At 43.0% G+C, this 21,360-nt stretch overlaps 1 protein-coding gene across 3 annotated transcripts in view; it reads right to left on the reverse strand.

Annotated features, from left to right (window-relative positions):
* kitlga (kit ligand a) overlaps positions 1–21,360 on the reverse strand; it is a 122,387-nt gene that overhangs the window by 5,458 nt on the left and 95,569 nt on the right. For all 3 annotated transcript variants that reach the window (XM_068050279.1, XM_068050277.1, XM_068050278.1), the window contains 3 exons: positions 12,033–12,190; positions 11,878–11,939; positions 8,296–8,373 (listed from right to left, as the gene is read on the reverse strand). In XM_068050279.1, the coding sequence (XP_067906380.1) occupies positions 8,316–8,373; positions 11,878–11,939; positions 12,033–12,190 (278 nt within the window). In that variant the 3' untranslated portion in view covers positions 8,296–8,315. The remainder of the gene's footprint in view (positions 1–8,295; positions 8,374–11,877; positions 11,940–12,032; positions 12,191–21,360) is intronic.

Here is a 21,360-nt window from a genome sequence, read left to right on the forward strand (position 1 = left end):
CCATAGAGGGATTTGAAAACAAGTATGAGAATTTTTAATTAGAGATGTTGGGGGACTGGGAGCCAATGTAGGTCAGTGAGCACAGGGGTGATGGGCGAACAGGATTGGTGTGGCGTAGGATATGGGCAGCAGAGTTTTGGATGAGCTCAGGTTTATGAGGGGCAGGTAGAGGATGGGAGACTGGCCAGAAAAGTAATTAAATTAAATGTACTGTGGTTTAATAATGCACATTGCGGATGACTTTCATGAGAAAGTCGGCAAATACAGAAATGGGATATTCCAGTTTAGTACAGCCAGCAACTTCTGAATAAAATTATAAAGAGGAATAATTTGACTTCTAACTATTCTTGTTATCTGCCCTGACAAGAGTTGGAAAAATATTTACATAATGCTGTGAGAATTGGGACAACTGCCAAATGTGCGCAGTTTTGATGCCAATAAGTTACATTAAGAATTAAAAGGAATACGTTTAAGAAATGAAAAGAAAGAGGGAACATGTCAGCAAACATTTTCTGCCAAAATATTTACAGAATGGGTAAGCGCCTGGAGGTGGTCAGTGGTTTGTGAAGCAGTGCCTGGAGTGGCTATAAAGGCCAATTCTAGAGTGGCAGACTCTTTCACAGGTGCTGCAAATAAAATTGGTTGTTGGGGCTGTTTCACAGTTGGGTCTCTCTTTGCGCTTCTGTCTTTGTGCATGCTCTCATGCTCACATTTCTGTCCTGGGATTGCTGCAGTGTTCCAGTGAACATCAACGCAAGCTCGAGGAACAGCATCTCATCTACCGATTAGGCACACTACAGCCTGCCGGACTGAACATTGAGTTCAATAATTTCAGAGCATGACAGCCCCCCACTTTACTTTCATTTTTAGTTATTTTTTCTTCCTTTTTTTTTGCATTCCTTTTTACATTTTTTACAATTTTTTTTGCATTTATTTCATTTCATCTTAGTTTGTTCAGTTTGCTTACCCACTGTTTTTTTCAGGTTGTTTTTCTTCAGGTTTGCACTTGCTGATGTTCAATATTCAGTATATTCACACCTAATCTGTACTAATGCTTTGTCTTTCAACACACCATTAACATATTGTTTGCCTTTGCTCCGTGACCTTTTGGTCAGCTATGTGGCCTGGTCCAATCTGCACCTTCTCCTTTGTTATCTCTTGCCCAACCCCCACCTCACTTGTTTATAATCTGTGACTTTTCTAATATTTGTCAGTTCCGAAGAAGGGTCACTGACCCGAAACGTTAACTCTGCTTCTCTTTCCACAGATGCTGCCAGACCTGCTGAGTGAATCCAGCATTTCTTGTTGTTGGTGCATCATTTCACACTTCTCTGTATTAAATTACATCAGCCATGTGCCTGCCCATTTCACCAGTCTGTCTATATCCTCCTGACGTCTGTTACTTTCCTCACTGTTTGCTACATTTCCAAGTTTTGTGTCATCTGCAAACTTTGAAATTATGCCATGTACACCCAAGTCCAGGAATTTAAAATATATCAAAAAGAGCAGTGGTCTTAATACCGACCCTGGGGAAAATCGCAGGTCTGAATAACAACTGTTCATTGCTACTCTCTGCTATCTGTTCCTTAGACAATTTCATATCCATACTGCTACTATTGCCATGAAAAGTTTCCCCACTACCCAACATTAGGCTTATAACTGACTCATGATTGCCAGGTTTAACCCTCTCCCCTTTTATTGAACAGGGGTGCGACATTTGCAATTCTCCTTAGCTTATAAAATTTCCACCCTTACTTCCCTTACTACTTGAACCATCTCCTCCTTAAAGGCCCTCCCATTATGCAATTTCTGTTTTGCCCACCAATTTTTGATTTCAATCCACCTGGGCCAGATCCCTTATTTAACTCACTGAAATAAACCCTCCTCCAGTTAAAGTATTTTTATGCTAGATTGTTCCTTGTCCACAACTATTCCAAACCTGATGATATTTATGATCACTGTTCCCCAAATGCACCCCTACTGAAACATGCTTCACCCACTCCACTTCATGCTCCAGAATGAGACCCAGCACTGTTTCCTTTCTCATTGAGCTGGAAACAAACTGATTGAGAAAGCTCTCTTGTACACATTTCAAGAATTCTTCCCCTACTTTGCTCTTTACACTGTGACTCTTCCAGTCTATATTTGGATAATTGAAGTCCGCCATTATCACTATTCCATAGTTCTTGCATCTTTCTGTAACTTGCTCGCAAATTTTCACCTCTATCTCCTTTCCACTATTTGGCGACCTATAGTGTACTCCCAGTAAAAGCTCCTCTATTGTTCCTTAATTCTAAACAAATAAATTTTGTCTTAAACGGGAGGATATTGAGTGGAGTAGAAGAAGTGACAGAACTTGGAGTGCATGTCCACAGGTCCCTGAAGGTGGCAGGACGGGTAGATGAAGTGGTGAAGAAGGCATCTGGAATGCTTTCCTTTACTGGCTGAGGTAAAGAATTCAAAAGCAGGGATGTAATGCTGGAACTGTATAAAATGCTGGTTAGACCACAGCTGGAGTATTGTGTACAGTTCTGGTCACCACATTACAGGAAGGACATAATTGCTCTGGAGAGAGTACAGAAGAGATTTACAAGAATGTTGCCAGAGCTTGAAAGTTGTAGCTATGAGGAAAGATTGGATCGGCTAGGGTTGTTTTTCTTAGAACAGAGGAGGCTGAAGGGTGACTTAATAGAGGTGTACAAAATTATGAGGGGCCGCGGTAAAGTAGACAGGAAGGACCTGTTTCCTCTAGCGGAGAAGTTAATTACCAGGGGACACAGATTTAAGATGATTGGTAGAAGTATTAGAGTGAGACCGGCAGAGTTTAAAAGTGCAGCGGCAGCGGGAAGGAGCGAGACTGAGTGAGACCGGCAGAGTTTAAAAGTGCAGCAGGAAGGAGCAAGACTGAGTGAGACCAGCAGAGTTTAAAAGGGCAGCAGAAGCGGGAAGGAGTGAGACTGAGTGAGACCGGCACAGTTCAAAAGTGCAGCGGCAGCATGAAGGAGCGAGACTGAGTGAGACCGGCAGAGTTTAAAAGTGCAGCGGCAGCGCGCCTGAGTTTTGAAAAAAAAAAGCCAACAGTGATGTCATAGGAGAGCTGCAAGGTGATTGGTTGGTGAGTCACTGCTGTTAGGGAATAGCTCTAAATAGCTGGGTATGTATCTCAGGTAAGAAAAGTTTAAAAGTTTAAAGTTTATTTCAAATACAGTAAGTAGTGTTTTTTTTAGGGAGTTCTGTAGTAATGAAGACTAGGGAAGAAGGGCCCTAGAGTAACTGATATTATTGGACATTAAGATCTTCCAGAAGGTTTAATTTAATTTAAAGGGTTAAGTCATGGATCGCAAACTGAAAGTCGTGGTGTACTCCTCATGCTCCATGTCGGAAGCAGGGATCATTTTCAGTACCCGGGACCAGCATGTGTGCAGGAAATGTATCCAGCTGCAGCTCCTGGAAGCCCGGGTTTTGGAGCTGGAGCGGCAGCTGGGGACACTGTGGAGCATCCACGAGGTGGGGAGTATCGTGGATAGCACACATAGAGAGGTGGTCACACCGCAGGCTCAGACCCTACAGGCAGGAGGGGAATGGGTGACCACCAGGCAAAGCAAGAGGACTAGGCAGGCAGTTCAAGAATCTCCTGTGGCTATTCCCCTGCAAAACAGGTATACTGCTTTGGATACTGTTGGGGGGAATGGCCTCTCAAGGGAAAGCAGCAACAGCCCAATTTGTTGCACCATGGTTGGCTCTGCTGCACGGGGGAGGAGTAAAAAGTGTGGGAATGCAATAGTAATAGGGGATTCAATTGTAAGGGAAATAGATAGGTGTTTCTGTGGCTGCAAAAGAGACTCCAGGATGGCATGTTGCCTCCCTGGTGCTAGGGTCAAGGATGTCTCAGAGAGGTTACAGGACATTCTGAAGGGGGAGGGTGAACAGCCAGTGGTCGTGGTACACATTGGTACAAACGACATAGGTAGAAAAATGGATGAGGTCCTAAAAGCAGAATATAGGGAGCTAGGAAGTAATTTGAAAAGTAGGACCTCAAGGTACTCATCTCAAGGTGCTACCAGAGCCACGTGCTAGTCAGAGTAGAAATAGCAGGATATATCGGATGACTACGTGGCTGAAGAGATGGTGTGAGGGGGAGGGCTTTAGATTCCTGGGGCATTGGGACCTGTTCTGGGGGAGGTGGGACCAGTACAAACTGGACGGGTTACACCTGGGCAGGACCGGGACTGATGTCTCCTAGGGGGAGTATTTGCTAGAGTGGTTGGGGAGGGTTTAAACTAAAATGGCAGGGGGATGGGAACCTTTGCAAGGAGTCAGAGGAGGGGGGATCAAAGACAAGGACAAAAGACAGTAAGGGGAATAAGAAAAGTGATAGGCAGAGAACTCAAAGGCCAGAGTCAAACAGGGCCACAGTGAAAAATAGTGGGAAGGGGACAAGTAATGGTAAAAAGACAAGCCTTAAGGCTTTGTGTCTTAACTCGCAGAGCATTCGCAATAAAGTGGATGAATTAATCACGCAAATAGATGTAAACGGGTATGATATAGTCGGGATTACGGAGACATGGCTGCAAGGTGACCAGGGATGGGAAATGAACATCCAGGGATATTCGGTATTTAGGAAGGCCAGACAAAAAGCAAAAGGCGGTGAAATTGCATTGCTGGTTAAAGAGGAAATTAACGCAATAGTGAGGAAAGATATTAGCTCTGACGATGTGGAATCTGTATGGGTAGAGCTGAGAAACACTAAGGGGCAAAAAACGTTAGTGGGGGCTGTATATAGAGCCCCAAACTGTAGTGGTGATGTTGGGAATGGCATTAAACAGGAAATTAGAGATGCATGTGATAAAGGAACATCTGTAATTATGGGTGACTTTAATCTGCATACAGATTGGGCAAATCAAATTAGTCACAATACCATAGAGGAGGAATTCTTAGCGTGTATACGGAATGGTTTTCTGGACCAATACGTTGAGGAACCAACTAGGGAACAGGCCATCCTAGACTGGGTATTGTGTAATGAGAGAGGAATAATTGACAATCTAGTGCTGCGAGACCCCTTGGGGATGAGCGACCATAATATGATAAAATTCTTCATCAAGCTGGAGAGTGACGTAGTTGATTCTGAGACAAGGGCCCTGAATCTTAGTTAAGGAAACTACGAAGGTATGAGGTGCGAGTTGGCCATGACGGATTGGGAAACGTTACTTAAAGGGATGACGGTGGATAGGCAATGGCAAACATTTAAAGAGTGCATGGATGAACTGCAACAATTGTTTATCCCTGTCTGGTGCAAAAGTAAAACGGGAAAGGTAGCCAAACCATGGCTTACAAGGGGAATTAGAGATAACATTAGATCCAAGGAAGAAGCATATAAATTTGCCAGGAAAAACAATTGGGAGCAGTTTAGAATTCAGCAAAGGAGGACCAAGGGGTTGATTAAGAAGGGGAAAATAGAGTACGAGAGCAAGCTTGCGGGGAACATAAAAACTGACTGTAAAAATTTCTATAGGTATGTGAAGAGAAAAAGATTGGTGAAGACATTTGTAGGTCCCTTACAGTCAGAAACAAGGGAATTTATTATGGGGAATAAAGAAATGGCTGACCAACTAAATGCATACTTTGGTTCTGTCTTCACAAAGGAGGACACAAATATCATACCAGAAATGTTGGGGAACACAGAGCTCAGTGAGAGAGAGGAACTGAAAGAAATCAGTATTAGTAGAGAAATAGTGTTGGGGAAATTGATGGGATTGAAGGTCGATAAATCCCCAGGGCCTGATGGTCTGCATCCAGAGTACTTAAGGAAGTGGCCCTAGAAATAGTGGATGCATCTTCCAAGATTCTATAGACTCTGGAACAGTTCCTACAGATTGGAGGGTAGCTAATGTAACCCCACTATTTAAAAAGGGAGGTAGAGAGAAAGCAGGGAATTATAGACCAGTCAGCCTGACGTTGGTAGTGGGGAAAATTCTAGAGTCCATTATCAAAGATTTTTTAGCATAGCACTTAGAGAATAGTGGTAGAATCGGGCAGAGTCAGCATGGATTTACGAAAGGGAAATCATGCTTGACAAATCTACTAGAATTCTTCGAGGATGTAACTAGTAGAGTTGATGAGGGGGAGCCAGTGGATGTGGTTTATTTGGACTTTCATAAGGCTTTCGGTGCTAGGACCCCAGCTATTCACAATATACATTAATGATTTTGATGAGGGAACTAAATGTAATATCTCCAGATTTGCAGATGCCACAAAACTGGGTGAGAGGGTGAGTTGTCAGGAGGATGCAGAGACGCTTCAGGGTGATTTGGACAAGTTGAGTGAATGGGCTAATGCTTGGCAGATGCAGTACAATGTGGATAAATGTGAGGTTATCCACTTTGGTAGCAAAAACAGGAAGGCAGATTATTATCTGAACGGCTATAAACTGAGAGAGGGGAATATGCAGCGAGACCTGGGTGTTCTCTTACACCAGTCGCTGAAGGTAAGCATGCAGGTGCAACAGGCAGTAAAAAGGCAAATGGTATGTTGGACTTCATAGTGAGAGGATTCGAGTACAGGAGCAGGGATGTCTTGCAGGGCCTTGGTGAGGCCACAACTGCAATACTGTGTGCAGTTTTGGTCTCCTTACCTGAGGAAGGATGTTCTTGCTATAGAGGGAGTGCAGCGAAGGTTTACCAGACTGATTCCTGGGATGGTGGGACTGATGTATGAGGAGAGATTGAGTCGGTTAGGATTATATTCGCTGGAGTTCAGAAGAGTGAGGAGGGGGGGGGGGGTGCGGAATCTCACAGAACCCTATAAAACTCTAACAGGACTTGACAGGGTAGATGCAGGAAGGATGTTCTCGATGGTGGGGGAGTCCAGAACCAGGGGTCATAGTCTCAGGATACGGGGTCAAACTTTCAGGACTGAGATGTGGAGAAACTTCTTCACCCAGAGAGAGGTGAGGCTGTGGAATTCGCTACGACAGAAAGCAGTTGAGGCCAAAACATTGTATGTTTTCAAGAAGGAGTTATATATAGCTCTTGGGTCTAAAGGGATCAAAGGGTATGGGGTGAAAGCGGGAACAGGTTACTGAGTTGGATGATCAGCCATGATCATAATGAATGGCGGAGCAGGCTCGAAGGGCTGAATGGCCTACTCCTGCTCCTATTTTCTATGTTTCTATGACAGAGGAAAATCTTTTTCACCCAGAGGGTGGTGGGTGTATGGAATTCACTGCCTGGATCGGTGGTGGAGGCAGAAACCCTCAACTCTTTTAAAAGGTACCTGGACATGCACCTGAAGTGCTGTAACATGCAAGGCTACAGACCAGGCGCTGGAAGGTGGGATTAGATTGGGCGGCTACTTTTATCAGCCGGCGTAGACACGATGGGCTGAATAGCCTCCTTCTGTGCTGAAACGTTTCTTTGGTTCTATGGTCTTTGAACCCCCTCAACCACCTCACTGGTCTCCAGTGCTGTAATAATTTATTTGATCAATATTGCCATGCCTCCTCTTTCCTTATCTTTTCTGAATAGCTTGTAGCCAGGAATATGATTCCCAATCCTCCCTTTCTTTGAGCCAAGTCTTTCTTATAAACCACTATAATCATAGTCCTATCTAGTGACTTTTGTGTCTGCAGCTCACTGATCATATTTACCATGCTTGGTGCATTTACATACATGCACTCCAAACCCATCTTAGACTGCCTTGCATTTGCCCCTTGTTTGATCTCTTCAATTTCTGTATGTTTCTTTGCCTTGTCCCTCTTTTCTAATGTTTCATCCTAGTGTGCACCCCCTGCTACATTAGTTTAAAATGCAGAGCAAGATAAGGACATTTGGTCCCATAAAACTCATTATTTCCAATGGTCAAATGGCCTCATCTTGCTCTGTATTAAGATTCATGTCCATATAAAGTAATACATCCCTCCAACCATGAGTGGTCCAATGGGGGATCTGTCATTTGTCTCTTAAGATGTTTCCACTTGTGGTGGAGTCTAAAACTAGGGGCCAGAGATATAAGATAGTCACCAATAAATCCAATAGGAAATTTAGACAAACTTCTTTACCCAAGGAGTGGCAGGAATGTGGAACTCACTAACACTTGGAGCAGTTTATTCGGATATCATAGATGCATTGAAGGGGAAACTAGATAATAAGAGTTAGATGAAGTGGAGCGGGAGGAGGCTTGTGTGGAACATAAACATCGGCATGCAGTAGCTGGGCTGAATGGCCTCGTTCTGTGTTGTAAATTTCTATGATTTCTATCATTTTCAGATATTCTAAGAATTAAAAAGAAATGACCTACCACATTATCAGCTGGTAACTTTATGTAAGAGAATCTTGACATTCATGGATGAATTGGCCTTCTTGTTCATTCTCTTCCCTGTGTAACATCAAATTGAGCATTAATTACTGTAATAACTCAGGTGCTTTTGAAGAATGCATGAGTTTCAATGTATTGTAAGTGCAAACCACTCATCTATCTGATTTAAAAAAAAAATTGAATTCAGTAACGTTTGCATGCAATTAGTGCGATGGCATACTTAAGTGTTAGGGTATTCATGGTGTCTTGTCCAATATTTATCCTTTAAGCAACATTACTAAAACAGATTATCTAGTCATTATCACATTGCTGTTTGTGGGAGCTTGCTGTGTGCAAATTGGTTGCTGTGTTTCCTACATTACAATAATAACCATACTTCAAAAGTACTTCATTGGCTGTAAAGTGCTTTGAGACGTCCAGTGCTCATGAAAGATGTTATGTAAATGCAAGTCTTTTTTTTTTATTGCTGGTACATGGGACTCTCTGCTACATTTAATGTGGGCTTCATAGAGTTCAGTATATTTCAGTCATCGCTCACCCTCCAATTTCATCTCATTTTCTGCAACCAAGTCTTCTGATGACTGATGAGGCTTATTTTTGCAGGGAATGTGCGTCCACAGATTGAACAGTGGATGCCGGAATCATTAAGTTGGGGAATTTTGATTTTTCTGAGGAGACTTCCTCAGCGGACGAGCCGCATAGTAGGAGCAGCCTTGTCAGATGGTTTTTAGCCAGGTTTCCTCATCTTAAGCAAGTTATCCCCCCTTATGGATGTCTATTTGGCACCTTTTCAGAGTCACTGTTAAGAAGTCACTATATCTCTTTTACTCTCCACCATAAAATTGAATCCCAGTTAATAAAGAACTGAATCACCTTTACGTAAACTGCCTGAGATGACTATTGAAGATCAGATAGTAAGACGAGACTCCTAACACTGAATTTTTTATAAATGCTGACTTGTAAATTAGAGCTGCTCTGATCAGAAGGCATGGTGACGATGGTCAGGTCTTGTGGTACAAATGTCTGATGATGGAGGGAATATATGGTTGGAAAGGCATCTCGGAGTCAAATACTATGAAGGTGGTGTTTAGGCATGGTGCAGTCTCTAAAGGTAGTGATGTGGGAAGTGGTAGGCATGGCATCTCCTTGGCCTTATGATGGTTCCTTTGGCAAGGTACTGGACCGGACAAATTAGCACATGGGTGAAAGGCTTCAGCATTAATTACTTAACCCTGAGCTGAGCTCCGGACCTCATAGACTCTTCGTCACACCCATTAAGTCTCCTCCCACCTCCAAAACATTGCCCATCTCCACCCCTTCTTCAGCCCTTTTACTGCTAAAACCCTCATTAATGCTTTTTTTTACCTCCAGACTCGATTATTCCGATGTTCTCCTGGTGGCATCTCATCTTCCACCCCTGAGCTCATCGAAAAGTCTTCTGTCTGTACCCTGTCCTGCATCAAGTCCCTTTCACCCAGCCCTGTGCTTGCTGACTTACAATGGCTCCCAATCCCCCAGCATCTCAAATGAAATGTTCTCATCTTCATGTTTAAATCTCTCCATGATCTTGCCCCTCCCTATCTCTATAACATCCTCCAGCTCCACAAACCTCCTCTAACTCTTGCCTCTAGTGTTTCACCCCTCCATCGGCAGCCGTGCCTTCAGTTGTCTAGATGCCAATCTCAGGAATTCCCTCCCCAAACACTCTCCGTCTCTCCTTTCTCCTTTAACATAATAAAACCAATCTGTTTGAGCAAGTGTTTGGTCACTTTCTTTGACTGTGCCAATATTTCTCTGATAACGCTTCTGCAAAGTGCCTTTGGATGTTTTATTACAGTAAAGGTGCTATGTAACTGAAAGTTGTTGTACTTATTGAACTGAGGGCGGGGAAGAGGTCAAAGACACCAGCATGAACTGAGGGAGGGGAAGGGTTCGGCCACCATAGTTTTGGTAGCTTCCTCCCTCAGCATACTGGCCTGACGTGGAAGTGAGTGCCAACTTGCTGCCCTGGCTACAGAATCAGAGATTAGCACAGCACAGAAGGAGGCCATTTGGCCCATCCAGTCTCTTTCAAAGAGCAATCCTGTTAGCGCCACTTCCCTGCCGTTTCCCCAAATCCCTGCAACGTGTACTCCTTCAAGTATTTGTCCAATTTATCGAAGGCTACTACTGAATCTGTATCCACTGCCCTATCAGGCAGTGAATTCCTAATCCTGATGACATTTTGCACAAAAAAAAGGTCTCCCATGTGTTGCCTCTGGTTCTTTTCCCAAATACCTTAAGCCTGTGCCCCTAGCAGATTTGGGAGGTGCTGTTAAAGAAATCTTGATGAGTGGCTGCAGTGCATCTTGTAACTGCACCACATTCTTAGATCTGATCAAGACTGGAAGCAGTGCCCCATAGATTGTCAATGCACATCCTTATAACCTTTTACCAATTTCTGGAGCAAACATTATATGTATCTCATCAGACTTTTTGAACAGTGGTCTTGCTATTGGTAAAGATAAAGGCATTTCTTGTGGGATATTTTCTCATCAGTGTTGTTCCTATACTTAATGCACTTGTACTAAACTCCTCTCTGCACTATTTTAGTGCAGGCATTAGGCATGCAGACAGGAATAGCTAGTTGGAGGATGTACCCTGCAGTGTTCGACGCTCACTGTAGCTCCATTAGCAGAGTTGCTGCAATGATGTCAAGAAAAATCACAGTGATTTGCTTAATAATAAATTCAAAACCCAATATATAAAAATTACAGTAAAAGTCTTATTGGTGTTTGCCCTGGGCTTTAGTGTCAGTTTTGTGGTGTTCTCACCTCGAAGTTAGAAAGTTGTGGGGTCAAGGCCCACTCCTGGACTTAACCCCGTCGGGATAATATCAGTCTTTGCCGGTGAAGTGGGTGCTTGTGTTACACTGCATCTGATTTTCTTTTCCACTAAAGTTAGGCGTAATGCAAAACGGGAAGCTGATTCGCTATGGGTGTGTTTCGCATCGACCAATTGCACCCATCATGATCGAGCCAGACACTTTAGTGCTGCACTGAGGGAGTGCTACATTGTTTGAGGTGCCATCTTTTGGATGCAATGTTAAACTGGGTGGGTGTAAACAGGCAAGCAATTCAAAGAAGAGCAGGGACCTCACCTGGGTCAAGGCCAACCCTCAGCTAAAACAGATTATTGGTTACTTATCTCACTGACATTTGTGGGACCTTTCTTTGAGTGAATCAGTTGTTCTGACAAAGGGAGGAAAATGGCTTCCGAGCAACCTGCTGCACTTCACTCCTTTGTAATTCAATCTACAGTCATTCATCACCATTCTTTAATCCCCATACCCTCCCCCTCATCCCCCAATATCCTCTCCTCTGCTGCTTAAAATCTGCTGCCCTAACAGTAGCTCAATCTACAATTTCACGATACAAGTTTAAAACTACCTATGAGGCGTTAAATGCCAATGCCAAGCAACAGAAAGTGAATGCCCTAGGATTGTGTTAACTGTTAGGCTACTATTATCACTGACAGTAATTCCAAGGCCAGTGACACCTAAAATTGAATTTTAAGAAGTCAAACCTTTTCCCTTCCTGTTCTATGTCTGCCTGGTAACTTCTATTCCTTCTGTTTCTTGTGCAGTTCTGTGAAAACAGGTGTATATGGGTTAATGGACTGCAGGCAGATTGAATTTCCAACTGTGAACAATTTTATATCACATTTGACAGTAAGCTTACCTTCTGTACTTTGATAACCAGGCATGTGAGAAACATAGTGATAATCGCAGTGCAAGCAACGCTGATTCCAATCGCGGGTAAATAGTTCACAGACGTGACACAGTCAGTACAATGTCCTTTGAAACTATTTAGATCACTTGTGTCCATAATTGTCTGCTCTGTTGACAAAAACAATAGTTCTTTGTTAACCTGCCTTGAAAACCCTGAATAAAATACACCACCTTCACTGGGAAATACAATAGCGAATGCCACGTGAAATACATAAATATCTGAGAGGCCATATCTATCAGGAAAGATTGAACAGACTGGTGCTCCTTTCTCTCGAAAAGAGAGGCATGATGGGTGACCTGACAGCAATCTTTAACATAATGAAAGGATTTGATAGGGTAGACATAGGTGAGACCAGATCTAGGGGCCATCAATATAAGACAGTCACCAATAAATCCAATAGGGAATTCAGAAGAAACCTCTTTATCCAGAGAGTGGTGAGAATGTGGAACTCATTACTGCAGGAAGTAGTTGAGGCAAATAGTATAGATGTATTTAAGGGGAAGCTGGATAAACATATGAGGGAGAAAGAAATAGAAGGTTATGTTGACGGGGTTAGATGAAGAGGGGTGGGAGTTGCTTCATATGGAGCACAAACACTTGCATGAGCCTGTTGGGCTGAATGGCTTGTTTCTGTGCTGTCAGTAGTTAGTAATACTTGGAACACTTTGCAACTGTAATGGTTTTTTGCCCAATCATATGCTTAGTTTGGCTAGTTCAGTTGTGTTTTAGTTATCAGGTGCCTCGCATATCTATATATTATTGAAAATTATGTGCATTTCCTGCCCACAAACCTTATTTCCTGCTATCAGCTGTGGCTCAATGGGTATCACTCTTGCTGGTGAGTTAGATGATCAAGGGTTCAAGTCCCATTCCAGAGACTTGAGCACAAAGTTTAGGCTGACATTGAGGGAGTGTTGTACTGTAAAAGGTGCCTTCTTTGGATGAGGTGTTAAGCAGATGCCCTGTTTGTTCTCTCAGGTGGATGTAAAAGATCCCATGACTATTCTAAGATGAGCAGGGGAGCTCTCCATGGTGTCCTCAGTCAACATCACAAAAAAAAACAGGTTATCTGGTCATTCTTCTTTGTGGGCGCTTGCTGTGCACAAACTGACTGCTGCGTTTTCTACATTCCAATTGTAACTACACTTCAAAAGTACATAATTGGCTGTAAAGCACTTTGCTACTTTGTCAGAGGAGCAATATATAATGCAAGTTCTTTCTTTCTTGCCATGATTTTTTGTCACATTTTTCTGTCAATATTTACCATTGTAAATTGCAATGTCAATGTATTCAATCTTTCTATGTCAACTATCACCATGCAGTTGCAGGCTTTGGCCACTAGGTTGCTTCTGTGGAGCAAATTTCTATTGTCTTCCAATTCTTTCACCATCTTGTAACATATATAAAAAAAACTTACACTCATCAACTGTTAGCAACATCGTGTGCAATTTACTGGTTACATAGTGTATAAATAGCATAAGTATTACTTAGCAATGCTCATAGGCCCCAAAAATCCATAAATGTGAAGATGCAACCACTTGGGACCACCAAATCTGACCTGCCAAAGTTCATCAGGGTCAGAGGGACGTCCCTTCATTTAAATGGCAATGGCAGACATCCACACCACTAGCGATGCACCCAGGGCGTCTGCCTGCAGTCACTTGTCACATCCTGCCAATCACAGAATTAATCCTTTGTCTCCTACCGCTCAACAATTGTTGATCCAAGTCACAAGGTTACCTCCAATTACGTGTGCTTTCATTTTTACTAATAAGCTCTTGTGTCGGACCATATCAAATACCCGCTGGGAGTCCATATAAACAACATCCGTAGACACTTCCCTATCCTCCATGGTGGTGGCCAACGAGATTAGTCAGACATGACTTATCCTTCAGAAATCCATGCAGACTCTCTTTGATCAACTGATATTTGTCCAGGTGCTTAGTCACTCTGTTTCTGATGATAGATTCCAGTAGCCTCCCGAAAACTGATGTAAAACTGATATATTGAGAGGTACCTGGCCTCTCTCATCTTAAATAATGGAGAGACATTTGCAATTTTCTAAGCCAAAGGCAATATACCTGCATGTGGAGTGCTTTTAAAAGTCATGACCAATCCATCTGCAATTTCCACACCTAATTCTTTTAATATCATGGCAGGAAAACTATCAGGTCCTGGAGATTTGTCTCTCTTAAGTCCCATTATTTACTCCATTACCATTTTTGTTACTTATATTAAATCCACTGCATTCTTCCCCTTGGAGGAATATTGTTCTAACTTTGGACCAACTTAATACCTGTAACCTTGAATTGTGCACATTAGCTCCGCCAGGAACTCACATGTGCCTCACTGAACACCTAACTTTGAAAGTTAAACACAACAGAATGAAAAGCAGCCTAAAAAATCTTGTTGAGAGGTGGTTGTGTGAAAGTTAGAACTTCCTGTGTACCAAAAGTGGCTGGACTGTGTTACTGAGTAACACAACTTCCAATGTAAGTCAAAAAGGAAAGCACAGACTTTGGGGCAAACTTTCCCTTTCATCTCCTTTCTGATATTCTGACTGGGATCAATGGATCATTGAAATTACTGGAAAGTTGGATTCTATAAAAGAGCAGTGATCCGCTCCGCTAGGTTACAGCCCTTTATTACTTTAACCTTTTGGTTAACCTATGAGCAATTTTGGAATTTAGTACAACTTTAAGAAAATCTTTTTGTCAGAGTGATGAAAAAGGAACGAATAATTGGCCTAAAAGAATTGTCCTTGACTAGCTGTAGGTGTCAGCTGTAACTCAGTTGGAAGCACTCTTCCCTCTGAGTCAGAAGGTTGTGGGTTCAAGGTCCCCCTCCAGGACTTGAGTACAAAAATCGAGGCTGAAAGCCCACTGTAGTACTAAGGGTGTGCTGCACTGTCAGAGGTGTCGTCTTTCGGAAGAGACATTAAACTAAGGTCCCATCTGCCCTCTCAGGCCAATTAATTGCCACTTTAGGGCCTCCTCCCGCTGCCGCTGGAATATTACCAGTGGCGGACGGGCACTTCAGCACCTGAGGAGGCTGCCTAGTAATAACTGGCGGCCTCCATGCGGACTGTGGGGGGAGGGCCCTCCTGACCAGGCACTCTTTGCACCATGGAGGACGCTCCAGCATCACTAGCCGCCCCCCTCCTTCTTGGTTGATTTCCACCTGCGCCCCACCCTGCAGCCTCACCAGGGCCCAGCTGATTGTCCCCAGCGAGGCCTGATCCCCACTTACCCTTTCCGGGGCCTCCTCCATCCGTTCTGGATGGTGCTGTTGGCATTGAAGAGCTGCTGGACCTCTGATTGGCTGGCATCTCTTGGAGGCGAGACTTCCTGCCTCAGAGGGGTGGATGTCCTGACAAGGCCAGTTAAGGGCCTCAGCCACGCAAAATAGCTGCACGGCTTCCAGGCCCAGTGGGGGCGGGCTCTCCTCCAACTTTAAAGCCATTGGGTTGGGCTACTGCCACAATGTAAAATTTCAGCCTATGGCCTTATTTTGAAGAAGCACAGGGGAGTTATCCCCGGTTTCCTGGCCAATATTTATCCCTCAATCAACATCACAAAAAATAGAATAACTGGTCATGATCATATTTCTGTTTGTGGGAGCTTGCTGCGTGCAAATTGGCTGTTGTGTTTCCTACTTTGCAACAATGACTACACTTCAAAAGTACTTCATTGGCTGTAAAACATTTTGGGAGATTGTGAAAGGTGCTATATAAATGCAAACCTTTCATCTAAATGTGAGATTCCATGAGAATGATAGCTGCAAGGTGACATGTTTACCCCGAATTGCAGTGATTGCCACATCTATGCATTCTATCAGGAACTTGCAACTTCTTTGAAAAAATTAATCATCATCTATATAATTAAACGAAACATAGTAATTCCACATAACAGCCACAACTATTTTACCCTCATGGAGAGTGGCAAATGTGACGCCCTTATTCAAGAAAGGGTGTAAGGACAGTGCTAGCAACAACAGGCCAGTTAGTTTAACATCAGTGGTGGGTAAGGTTTTAGAAACAATCAGGGAAAAAAATTCAACAGGCAGTTGGAGAAGTTAGAGTTAATTAATGAGAGCCAGCATGGATTTGTAAAAGGCAGATCATGCTTGACTAATCTAATTGAATTTTTTGATGAAGTAACAGAGAAAGTTGATAAAGGGAATGCTGTGAATGTTGTCCACATGGATTTTAAGAAAGTGTTTGATAAAGTACCACATAAAAGGCTGGTTAACAAAATTGAGGCTCATGGAATAGGAGGGTCAGTGTCCAATTGGATTTTAAAAATGGCTTAAGGACAGAAAACTACGAGTTGTGGTAAATGATTGCTTTTCAGCCTGGAGGATGGTAGACAGTGGTGTTCCCTAAGGGTCAGTGCTGGGACCACTGCTTTTTTGCTATATATAAATGACTTGGATCTTGGAATACAGAGCAGAATTTCAAAATTTACTGAAGATACCAAACTTGGAGTGGCAAACAGTGAGGATGATACGAACCGCCTGCAACAGGTCATAGATAGGCTAGCAGAATGGGCAGACAAGTGGCAGATGGAATTTAATACAGACAAGTGTGAGGTGATGCATTTTGGCAGAAGGGTGATGCAATATATACTTAATATTACAGTTGTAAAGCGTGTGCCGGAACGGAGGGACTTGGAGGTTATATGCATCGATCTTTGAAGGTGGCAGGACATATTGAGAGAGTGCTTAGTAAAGCATATGGGATCTTAGGCTTCATAAATAGAGGTATTGAATACAAAAGCAGGCAAGTTATGCAGAACCTCTATAAAGCTCTAGTTAGGCTATAACTAGAGTATTGCATCTGTCACGCCAACTTGCTTTGTTGAATGATAATTTTCTTTCATCCACTGACTGGAGATCTGAATTTAAATATTTTGAAGAAATTTTAAAAGGAACAGATAAAAAAGATGACTTTGCTGGAAATTAGGATAGTCACCTAATTTGCATGGCCTGTGAGGAGATGGAGGCGAAATGGCTGCTCATGCTTTGCAAGAACCAAGACTCAGGAAGTTTAAGGGAACTACCTGCTCTTTTAGCAAGAGAGAAATACCGCTAACTGCTATGTTTGAATCACTGAGTGACTGTCATGTGACAAGTCCCTCCCTATCTGCGGTTTTAAGCTTGTGTTTTCTATAACAGAGGAGAGGCCTCCTGACTCTGACATGTGCAGACCCAAGTGGGGGGTCTCTCTCTCTCTCACTCCATTCCAGCTTGAAAGCTTTCAAATCCTGCCCATTGCCTGACCACCTTTGCATACTTCACCGACAATCAGAAACCCCATTGGAGGAAATCGTCGCATCATTGTCTCCGAGAGATCAACCAATTCGGTCAACCACCTCTTCAAACTAAAAGCCTCAGGACCACCAAACTCAGCTAGAAGCCAGCCGAATTACCAAACCCACTGACTGTATATCCCTTTTTTCAATGGACTCTAACACAACAAATCTACCTTTCCCCACTCTGTAACCTATTTGTGTGTGTGTAAACCTCTGGTGTGTGTGTCTGTGTGTGAGTGAAAGTTGGCACATAGTTTATTATTTTCATTAGTTTAGTTTAGGTACAATAAAGTTAACCACTTTCTTTGTTAACTCAAGAAAACCTGTTGGATTGGTTCTCGTTATGATCATAGCAAGTAAGTAATCAAACAGCTACTGAATTGGCCAGTACATCCACTTTAAGAAAGAATTAAACCTGTTGTGGTCAAACAACTTGACAGTAACATGTCCAGTTCTGGTTGCCACACATTAGGAAGGATGTGAGGGTCCTTGAGCGGGTGCAGAGGAGATTTACCAGAATGGTTCCAGGGATGAGAAATTTTAGCTGCAAGGTTAGTTTGGAGAAGCTGGGGTTGTTCTCCTTGGAGCAAAAGAGATTGAGGGGAGATTGGATAGAGGTGTACAGGATTATGACAGGCTTAGTTAAGATAGACAAGGAAAAACTGTTCCCATTAACTGATGGTACAAGGACTAAGGGACACAGATTGAAGATTTTTGGGCAAGAGATGCAGGGGGAATGTGAGAAACAATTTTTTTTTACGCAACGAGTGGAGGAGTGGGAATGACTGGATTGTTCTGCAGACAGCTGGCATGAACGATGGGCCGAATTGCCACCTTCTGTGCTGTAAATGACTCTTTGACTATTTACAATTCGAATGCAATTTGTTGTATTAAGTATTATTTTTGGGAGCTTGGGAAGTGAAGGAATTTTTCTGCAAAATAAGAGGGAGGTTATTATTGAATGACTGGTTGATCAAAGAACAAGAATTGGAATTTGGATATGTACTTATATATAAAATTTACAGGATTATAGGGAGAGAGCGGGTGGGTGGGCCTGATTCGAAATGAAGCATGATGATTGTGATGCAATATTCAATGAAGAAAAGGCCACTCGGTCAATCAGCACATGCAATTTCAATTTCTTTTTATGTCACCTTCCTCTTAACCCTCTATTTTCTGATCAACTTGGAACTGGTCCAGCTCTCTTTTGTCTCACCCACAAGTGATGATTCTGAGTGGCAAGTTATTTCTTAAATGAAGCTCAACTTAGGGTCGATCATGCGTCTTTGTGCATTTGGCAGGTTTGACCAGTCTGCTAGGAATGCCTGTAAGACAGGTATGGTGTGTGGTTTTTCAATCACAATCCAGCCTAGTTTAAGGAATAACTTTTATGCTAGTTCAATAGATGCTTAAAAGTGAAGGGGCCAATATTTAGGCCCAGTAAAAATTAGAGACTCCATGGTGGGAAAATGTTGCCCCTTGCATATCTGAATTTCCCATGTAAGCTGTTGCTTGGTGAAACTTCCAGTGAAAGTATTCAGTTGGTTATGTACCCCTCAATACCTTTCTTTACCGTAGGGGTAACTAATATGGTCCATTTTGCCTTTGCATGATACTTCTCTACATTGTCAACACTGACACCATTGTGTATTGTAAAATTTAGATCAGATCTCAACCTTTCTGTTTGTGTTTCAGCGAGAATCTTTCCTTCGGATTGTTTTCATGCTGTAGTTCAGGAAAGGCAAGGTTTAGAGAATCGCATCATAGGATCACTGGAAGATTAGGGCACGCCTATTGACTACACTAATCCCGATGTTCCATTATTCAATGGCATTACCATCGCTGAATCCCCCAACATCAACATCCTGGGGTTACCATTGACCAGAAATTGAACTGGACCAGGCACACTAATGCTGTGGCTACAAGAGCAGGTCAGATGCTAGGAATCCTGCAGCGAGTAACTCACCTCCTGTCTCCCCAAAGCCTCTCCACCATCTATAAGGCACAAGTCAGGAGTATGATGGAATAGCCTCCACATGTCTGGATGAGTGCAGCTCCAACAACACTCAAGAAGCTCGACACCATCCAAGACAAAGCAGCCCACTTGATTGGCACCCATTCCTCAGGACTGTACTCCAGTATCAGCCTGGGTTTTGTGTTCACGTCTCTGGAGCAGGACCTTCTTACTGTGAAGCATGGGAGCTACTGACTGAGCCACGGCTGATGCCTGGAAGGGGAGGTTCTGATAGTCCTGGTGGCCACAACACTAGGATTTAGAAGGAAGTATTGTGTGTAAATTCTAGGTTCGCCTGCGACCTATTTTCCTAGTGCAGCTTATCACAGGCACTCTCTTATGTTGGGCATAAGGCACTAACTGTTTCTCACTTATACTGAAGCTAATTATAAATAATTATAACTTATAATGCCTTAACCATCCTAACTGTTCTGGGCAATTCAATAAGCGTTATATTATTTGTACTTAAAGCCCTGCATCTGTGTCTGGGTCTCAGCGGATTTTTATTAAGTTAATTTTGGTGGCGGTCATTCATTCATCATTCGGTAGATGTCGAAGGGGGTTGTTCACAACTCCAGCGTTGGAGATGATTGGTTGCAAAGGGATGTCATCAAACACTGAGAAGCGTGTGCTCACTTGGGACAGAAGCTCACCCTCAGCAAGGGGAGGCTCCTCCCCAGCGGCCAAACAAATTTGCAAAATGTCTTCCCCTCATTGGGGAAACTGCGGACACAACTGAGACATGATGTCACAGACTATTGCGGGCAAGGAGTAGCGCCCGATTGTACTTAGTCTCTGTTAGCGAGGATGGTCTTAGTTCCTCTAAAAGATGATATAACCACTCAACGTGAGCCAATCTCGTCAACACCAACTCTAAGCTGTAGGGCCCCTACCAATAGATCTGGACATCAATGAAGCAACTACACCTTAGGTCCATGGGGGAAATAAGCAACTAAGAACTACAAGACTGAATTGCCATGACGTTGAGGAACAGATCAGGATGGCTCAGGGGCTGCATGTCATTCCTTGGCTGTAGTTTGAACTCATGGGATCATCAAGACATGCAACACTGCCAGATAAAAATAGTGGCTTTACTTCCCATCATGCACCTGCGGCAGTCAAGACACGGTGTCAGCAGCACCTCCTTGGATGTTTATCCCTGCACACTGCCAAAACCCCACCCCCAACATCTCTTCAACTTTCCAGATTCTTTTACCTCTACATAGAATCATTCTGCATCAAAGGAGGCCATTCGACCCATCGTGACTGTGCCAGCTCTATGAAAGAGCTATTGAGTTAATCCCAATCCTCCTGCTCTTTCCCCATAGTTCTACAACTTATTTCCTTTTTTGTCACATTAAATCTGGTTCACCAGAGCAAGAGGAAACTGTATAACAGTGCTTTTTCCCCATACCCTGGCAACATTTTTCCATTTCAAATCTTTGGAATCTGCTTCTATCGCCCGTTCAGGCAGCGCATTCCAGATCACAGCAACACGCTGTATAAAAAAAAATCCCTCAAGTCCCCTCAGGTTCTTTTACCAATCACCTTATATTTGTGTCCTCTGGTTATCAGCCCTTTCACCAGTGGAAACTGTTTCTCCTTATTTACTCTATCAAAATCCTTTATTATGATTTTGACCGTCTTTATTAAATCTCCCCTTAAACTTCTCTAAGGAGAACAATCCCAGCTTCTCAAGTCTCTCTGCAGGAAGTAACTGAAAATTATCTGGAAGATAAGAGAAAGAGCAGTGTCTTGGCAACAGTTACAGAACTCCATGAAAAAATTGCCTGAGTGTAATTTCTTGTCACAGTCATTATTCCGAGGAACAATTAGAACATCCAGGTTTCTCACATGAATGATAAGCAGGTTTCAACTGAAACTAGAATAAATATTGTCTCCACCAGCTCTTAACAGCCAAGCAAGCTCAAACTTGTAATAACTGCATGGA

Source organism: Heterodontus francisci, chromosome 18 (genome assembly GCF_036365525.1).
Source record: "Heterodontus francisci isolate sHetFra1 chromosome 18, sHetFra1.hap1, whole genome shotgun sequence".
Classification (NCBI taxonomy): Eukaryota; Metazoa; Chordata; class Chondrichthyes; order Heterodontiformes; family Heterodontidae; genus Heterodontus; species Heterodontus francisci.